The sequence below is a fragment of the Chrysochloris asiatica genome, unplaced genomic scaffold, assembly GCF_000296735.1.
Source record: "Chrysochloris asiatica unplaced genomic scaffold, ChrAsi1.0 scaffold00028, whole genome shotgun sequence".
Classification (NCBI taxonomy): Eukaryota; Metazoa; Chordata; class Mammalia; order Afrosoricida; family Chrysochloridae; genus Chrysochloris; species Chrysochloris asiatica.
Genome location: NW_006408546.1, coordinates 6,708,609 through 6,716,509, shown reverse-complemented (window position 1 = coordinate 6,716,509; position 7,901 = coordinate 6,708,609). Strand labels below are relative to the sequence as shown.

The window sequence follows — 7,901 nt, the reverse complement described above, 5'->3', positions numbered from 1 at the left end:
AAAGATCCTGTTTTCTCATCCATTCTACTACTCTTTGTGTCTTGACTGGTACAATTAATACATTGACTTTCCATGTAATTATTGATAGGTATAAATTGATTGCTTTCCTTTTGCTGTGTGTGTTTTTTTGTGGTGCTGCTGGTTTCTTTATTATACATAATTTTCCGAGATGAGTTATTTTTGTGTACTTTCTTGTCAGTTTCTTTATTGCTATTGTTTTACTAAATCTTTTTGGTTTTCCTTTTTCTTGATTTGATGTGAAGGTGTATTATTTTTTTTGAGATTATACTGTAATTCATTCATTTCTTTTCCAGTTTAAAATAGTCTGTTTTATCTTGAAAACTAAGTAGCGTCTTTGCCATTTGGAAGTTTGGTATGTATACTTTTGTCTCTTTTTACTTTGTAATTGTTTTCATTATAAATTGATATCTCTGGTTCCCTATTTTCAATCTTTTAAGTTTGTTTTGCTTTGAATACATTCATATTTGGATTCAATTCTAGGTGGTGTTGCCAGGCATGCAAATCTCAGGTTGTTAACTGCTGTTGTTGGTTCGTGGTCCGAAGGATTCCCATTAGTATTTTTTATAAAGTTGTCTGGTTGTTAAAAATTCCTTTAATTTCTGTTTCTCTGGAAGTGTTCTAATTTCACTGTCATATTTAAGGGACAGTTTAGTTGGGTATCTGATTCTTGGTTGGAAATTGTTTTCTTTCAGAGTTTTATATATGTCTTTCCATTGCATTCTTGCCTGCATGTTTTCTGCTAAGCAATCAGAACATTATGTTATTGGTTCTCTTATGTAGGTAAAGTTTCATTTTTCCCGAGCTGCTCTCAGTATTCTTTCCTTGTCTTTGATTCTGGAAAGTTTGATTATGATATGTCTTAGTGATTCTTCTTTTGGGGTCTATCCTATCTTATGTTCATTCAACTTCTTGAATGCTTATCTTCTTGTCTTTCATGATGTTAGGGAAGTTTTCTTCCTACAGCTGATCAATTCGCTTTTCTACACTTTTGTTTCTTCTGGTTATAGAATTTCGATAAGCCTCAAGTTATTCTTCTTTATGTTGTCCCACATGAATCTTACGTTTTCTTCAGATTTTTCTGCCAATAATTGGTAGACCTCTGCCTCACCAACCACTAACTTGCCTTCAAAGCTGCCTTCAAAAGTCCAACGTTGTCATGCTGTGCCTGGTCAGCTGGTACACAAAATCTGTCTCCCTGCTCGTTATGGCTAGTTTAGAGAGGGCCAGGGCTGGCTCTGCAGATGTGGAGCAGGGCTTCTCTATATCCAGGCACCAGGTTTAATGCAGATGGCTTCCCCCTACTTTAATGGGGCTTATCTGCCAAGCTTGCCTGCATGTGGCCTCCAGAAGAATGGGAGTTTCCTTGAGGGTATACTCATGTGGAGGCTGGCCATGCCTCTAGTCCCCAGGGGAATGTGGAGAACAATGTAAAAAAAAAAAAATCATCCCTTTATTTTCGGGACCCACTGGTACATTTCTGCACTGCCAATATACTTTCTTGGCTCTGAAACTGTTTACAAAAGCTTAAAATGGCTGTGATACCTCTGTTCAGCTGACGCGGATCCCCAGTCTGACTCTTTTTTTCCATTCAGCTTTCTTTCCTAGTAAGCATTCAACCCACTTCTCTATCCCAAAGCTCAGGGTTCCAAGACTACCGTCCACATCTGTTTCATTTGATTTTCCGTGTCTTTGTTGAAGAGGGTCTGTATAGTTATACTGCCTAGCCTGCCATCTTGTTGCCATCTCACAAAAACAGATTTTTTTCAAATATTTTCTATTCTTCTCAAATGTTAAGCTGCTGGGCCCACCTAGACTCCTACCCTCAGCATGTGGTCTTGCCCGCTACTTGACTCATTTTTATTATTTTAGTCATTTTCCCACAGTCTGCTTTCTGGGGATTACAAGCCCCTTGAAGTTCTCTTGCTGCTGAAAACGCTTCATCTCAATTCTTTTGCTTGCGTCCCCTGCATGCACATCTATGGATAGGTAACGTTTTCTGAATTTTCACTGCCAAGAAATGCTGTCCCTCTCAGCTGATTTGGTTTTAGTCTGCAAACACTGAAAACAGTGTGACTAATCCTGCTCTCCACCCAATTTTGACAACGAGAAAACTAAGCAAATTTTACTGTCAACACTAAAAACTATATATGGACTATGACATTCAATTTTATGTAATACCCTTATTCTTAGTTTCATCTCTTTATAAAACATTGTTTCATTCTCTGCTTTCTTCATCTTCTGTTTGCCCTGTTAGATTGCATGCTTTTTGTCCTGAAAATAGACATACATATTAATAAAATTCAATAACTCAAAAAGTATATATAGAAAAATAAACCTCTCTCTTTAGAAAATAATCAAGACTGAAAAGCTCTCAGTTGTGCTTAAGTTTCAGAAAAACTGTTAGAAATCACGTTATTAATCTTTTCAGCAGCAGTAAGATGAGCTAGTAAAATTGTTCATTCTCAACCACCAGGATTTTGGCTGGAACTTATAAGGCATAAGTTTAATAAAATAGCAAACATACGTCCAAGCTAAATCCACTGCTATCTCCACTGCTGCATTGATTGGGACACAATGACCCTATAGGACACAGTAGAACTACCCACTGGGTTTTCAACACTGTACGTCTTTATGAAAGCAGACAGTCTCACCTTTGTTCTGGTGGGTTCGAACTACTGTCCCTTAGATTAGTAGACAAGTGCTTAACCACTGCTTCAGCAGGGCTCCTTAACACTCAGACAGGAAAACATTGCTAGCTGAGTCATGGTGTGGCACTGTGGATTAATGTGTTGGACTACAAGGTTTGTTTGAATTGCAAGGTCAGCAGTTTAAGCACACCAGCTGCTCCTCAAAACCCTATACAGGGTCCACTATGAGTCAGAATCAACTTGACAGCACTTAACAACAAATTTCTTGTTAATTTATACTAATTCATACAATTTGATGAACCATCATTTTTATTTCTCACTAGAAGAAAAATAACTACCTAAGAAAAGTCTCAGAAATCTTGAAACTTTAACTCCAGATAGGATTCTAGATTTTCATTTTTTTAAAAGTAAGTATTTGTAGCATAAGGAAGCATTATCTCTCCTTTGGGCAGTAAGAACATAAATGACAAACAGAATAATGTAAGAGAAAAAAAAATGGTGTGTTTTTTTCTTATAACTTAACATATACAGTGATTTACTAGTTAAAATCATATTATATTTTAATGGAGAAAAGTACTCTTCTCATTTTTTATTTACTTTTAAATGATGGTTCTCAGCTTTTTCCCTTCCTACTCTCCCACCTTACTGTCACTCCCCTGACATAGACATCATCAATACCTTTGTATGTCTTTTCCAAAGATACTCAGTTCAGTTAATATATATTTTTTGATAAGCCTCTTTGCTCCATTTTTTTTATAAGGTAAGAAATGAATAAATCAAAGACCCAAACCCCCTTCAGAATACCAAGACCATTTGACATTTCTTTTTATTTTCCTTCTTCTCTGCTTCAAAGAAACACTGTCCTATTTCTCTTTGTTTTCAGTTGTTGTTATTAGGTGCTATCAAATCTATTTTAATGAATAGTCACCTAATGTCAATTCCAGAGTAGAAATGCCTTATAGGGTTTTCTTGACTGCAATCTTTATGGGAACAGCTTACCAGATCTTCTTCCTGCAGTGAATGGGTGGGTTCAAACCATCAACATTTCATTTCACAACCAAGTGCTTAACCATTGTACCATCAAGGGGCCTTTGGTTGGTTGATTATAGAAATTAGATTAGTGATTCCTGACATTAAGGAGCTCATAGTTTAACTGGAGACAGTTAAACAAATAAATAATTATAATAGAAGCACAACAATAAAATATGAACTTCTGTCATGGAGAAAGGAGTGATCAATTTTTGTTCATTGATAATAACAAATGTTTGCCTGCTATATGCCAGACTCTACTTATCCATTGGATAAATATATACTGGCTACTTACTATGCTCCAATTACTCTGCTTGTTGTTGTTAAGTGCCATCAAGTCGGTTCGATTACTCTGCTTGGTAAAACAGATATGGTACTGTTGTTGTTATTATTAAGTGCCGTCCAATCAATTCTGACTCATAGCAACCCTGTATAGGGTTTCCGAGGAGCAGCTGGTTGGTTTGAACTCTCAACCTTGCAATTCAACCTGACCTCTGGTCCAGTGCTTGTCCTACAGTGCCAATCCAGGACTAGCCCTCATTCGTTCCTCATATTAATCATATGTAAGTAGTATATTTTCTGTTGGTTAAACTGAGGATCCAAGTGGTTACCTAATGGGGGTCACACAGCTAGTAAATGGTGGAGCAGAGCCTGAGTGTAGGTCTGTCTGATTCCAAAGTCTACATTTCCCCACAAAGCTAAGCATACACAAAGTCATAGCATGCACTAAGTATAAGCATACACAAAGTCATAGCTTGAGACCTAGTAATTTGCCTTTCCCACAAGAGCTCGATTTTTTTTTTTAATTTTAGTAGCCAAAGTGACCTTGTTAAAACACAAGTTGTTTCAAATCACTGTACAAAACCCTCCAAGGGAGGTTCTCTTTCCCGCATCCAGTTCCTTCTGCCTCAGACCTGTGACGTAACCACAACCATTGCTGTCACTTATTATATATCCTTGCAACTTTGACTATATTAATTTATGAACTTTTCTTCAAAAATAATCATACTATACATAGTATTCTGCAAATTGCTTTTTTCCCAGTGTATTTACAGCTGAATGTCCCACCTCTTTACATAAAGATATACATTCTCTTAATACATGTTCTTACAAACTAGAATGAGAAAAGCTTTGTTTTAATGGCTTCAAATAAAATAACTATTATATAATCAGGTTTCTATATAATGGTAGATTTTGTATTCAGAAACCATCTTTTTATAATAATCATGTTTTTTTAATAATCATATTTTTGTATCTACAACGTGAGCTAACTTTTTAAAAAAATCACAATTGCCATATTGTTACCGCTAATTGCTATCCAGTGGACTGAAGTTCATGGCAACCTTAAGTATCACTGAGTGAAATACTGCCAGATTCTATGCTGTCTTCATAATTGTTGGTATACTTTTGCCATAACACTGTAATATTTGTTATGTAGTTAGACTCATCACCAGAGAAAACTCTTAATTATACATATCAGAGCAGGGATTCTTGAAATAAATGCAATTAATTATGAGACCTGTTTCATTATTACAGATACTCCTCCAAGTTGAGAAGTTTCACTTGCTTTTGCTTTGGCTCATTAGTAAAGATACTAAGATTGTGTAATTAAAATATAGAAAAGTTGATAGCCAGAGGACTTGTCTATATACCATCAGGACTAATTAGCAATTTGATAAGTGAGAAATACCACTGTGAGTAAAGACTGCAAAGGAAGCTTCAGATTGTCTTCTTATGGGAAAACAAACAAACAAACATGTTTTTAAATGTATTTTATATCAGCTATTTTAGTTGATTAGAATTTTAACGTGTGAAACCCTGTTATGTTTTCATTACAGTCTCGAGTTACAGCAGTACTGGACTGGGAGCTTTCAACCATTGGTCATCCTTTGTCAGACTTAGCGCATCTTTCCCTGTTCTATTTTTGGCCAAGGACAGTTCCAATGATAAATCATGGTTCTCATTTACAAGAAAACATAGGTATAAAAATATAATGTCTAATTTAATGTTGGTATAAGACTGTCTTATATCCTTCGTGATTTGAACACTTTAGAATTATCTTTCTGTTTTAGGTAAATAACTTATTTTTTGAAACTATTTCCAAATCATTTATTTTTATTTATTTTCCTGAGCTTAGCACTCCACTTTCAATAATTCATGATAAAATGTTATCCTTTGTAGATAATGTTCTCTTGGGAATCAATATTTAGAATGCTTTGTTACATGGGTTGATAGTTACTATATTTTGTTTTTGGTATATCTGCAATATTATAACATTTTGAAATATTCACTATGGCATTTTTTAAAATTAAAGTTTATATTATGTCTGGTGTTTTTGTTTTGTTTTGTTTTGCTTTGTTTTTACAGGGATACCATCAGTAGAAGAACTGATTTCAATATATTGCCACTGCAGGGGAATTAATTCTCTTCTTCCTAGCTGGAACTTTTTTCTGGCTCTTTCATACTTTAAAATTGCTGGAATATCACAGGTAAGAAAGAGCTAAAATTCTTTTTTGATGATCTCAACTTCAGACTATAAAGTGATTGATTGTCTAGAACTGATGAGAAAGAGTTATCTCTGTGTTTTCCAAAGGCTAACACAGTACCCCCACAACTCATCTATCAGTGTGTTATACTGTTGTGGCTGGTGTGTTGTTGTGATACTAGAAGCTATGCCACCAGTATTTTAAGTGCTAGCAGGGTCACCCACGGTAAACAGGTTTAAGTAGAGCTTCCAGACTAAAACAGACTAGGAAGAATGAGAGGTGGGCCATATATGAGGGATTAGCCACTGAAAACCTTACGAATAGCAGAATGTTGTCTGATTTAACACTGGAAAATGAGCCCTCAGGCATGAAGGCATCAAAATATGACTAGGGAAGAGCTGTCTCCTCAAAGTAGAGTTGATCTTAATGATGTAGACAGAACAAAACTTTCAGGGCATTTATTTGCTGATGGGACACAAAACAAAATGAGAAGAAACATCTACAAACATCTATTAATAAACTGAACATGGAATGATGAAGTGCAAAGCTAGGAAAATTGGAAATCATCAAAAGTGAAATGGAATGGCTAAATATTGATCTCTTAAGCCTTAGTGAGGTAAAACAGACAGGTAGGTATTGGATATTTTGAAATAGACAATCATGGTTTACTTTGCTGAGAATGACAAATTGAAGAGTAATGGTATTGGATATATCATCAAAGAGAACATTTCAAGATCTAGAAGTATGATGCTATCTGTGATATGGAACTATCCATACTTCAGAAGAAAGACCTGATAATCTACTTCCGAAAATTAAGCCATTGAAAACTCTATGGAACACAGTTCTACTCTGACATATAAAAAGTTACCATGAGTGAAAACTGGCTCAGTGGCAGTTATTTTGATTTGATCTTTATATTATGCTGGAAGTATGTAACACCTAGAATTGAGAAAAACTGATTATTATGAGAAGGCTTCAAAAAGTCACTGGAAAAATTCCACTATCTTTTCATTGCATTGTTCCACGAACCCTTTGAAGCCTCTTTATATTCAACTTACACTGTTCAAAGGAGTAAACTTAAGAAAACCTTTATTATACATAAATTAAGTTCAAAGTTTGATAAACCTCTAATTTACTTAATTCAGAGCTTCTAAAAAATGAGGGAAATATTTTTTAAGCCTATCTAATTGCCTAAAGATTAAACAGGAAGAAAGCAAAAGGTCATTAAGAAGACAAGAAAGAAGGAAAAAAAAAAAAAAAAAAAAAGGATGTCAGAAGAGATTCTGAAACTTACTCTCCAGTGTAAAGATGCTAAAGCAAATGGAAGAAATGAGACTGAAAAATAGCTGAACAGAAATTTCAAAGTCAGCTTGAGAAGACAGAGTCAAATATTGTAATGAAATGTGCATGATCTGGAGCTAGAAAACCCACAGGGAAGAACATGCTCAGCATTTCTCAAGCTGAGGGAACTGAAGAAAAAATTCAAGCATCAATTTATAGTATTAAAGGATTTTATGGGCAAAATATTTGATTATGACTTTTCATTTCAAAGTGAGTGATGCAGAAAGCATCAAAAGAAGATGGAATGAATGCATAGAGTCACTGTATCAAAAAGAAATGGTCAGGTGAGAACAAACAAGATGGCAGATTGGCTGGACATATAGCAGAGAGCTCCGCCAACAACAATACAGAATAACCGACCAAGCAGGTTAAGGGG

The 7,901-nt window shown here is 35.2% G+C and overlaps 1 protein-coding gene across 1 annotated transcript in view; it reads left to right on the top strand.

Annotated features, from left to right (window-relative positions):
• ACAD11 (acyl-CoA dehydrogenase family, member 11) overlaps positions 1 to 7,901 on the top strand; it is a 154,392-nt gene that overhangs the window by 57,458 nt on the left and 89,033 nt on the right. Inside the window, exons 6-7 of the mRNA XM_006840028.1 lie at positions 5,537 to 5,678; positions 6,066 to 6,187. Of these exons, the coding sequence (XP_006840091.1) occupies positions 5,537 to 5,678; positions 6,066 to 6,187 (264 nt within the window). The remainder of the gene's footprint in view (positions 1 to 5,536; positions 5,679 to 6,065; positions 6,188 to 7,901) is intronic.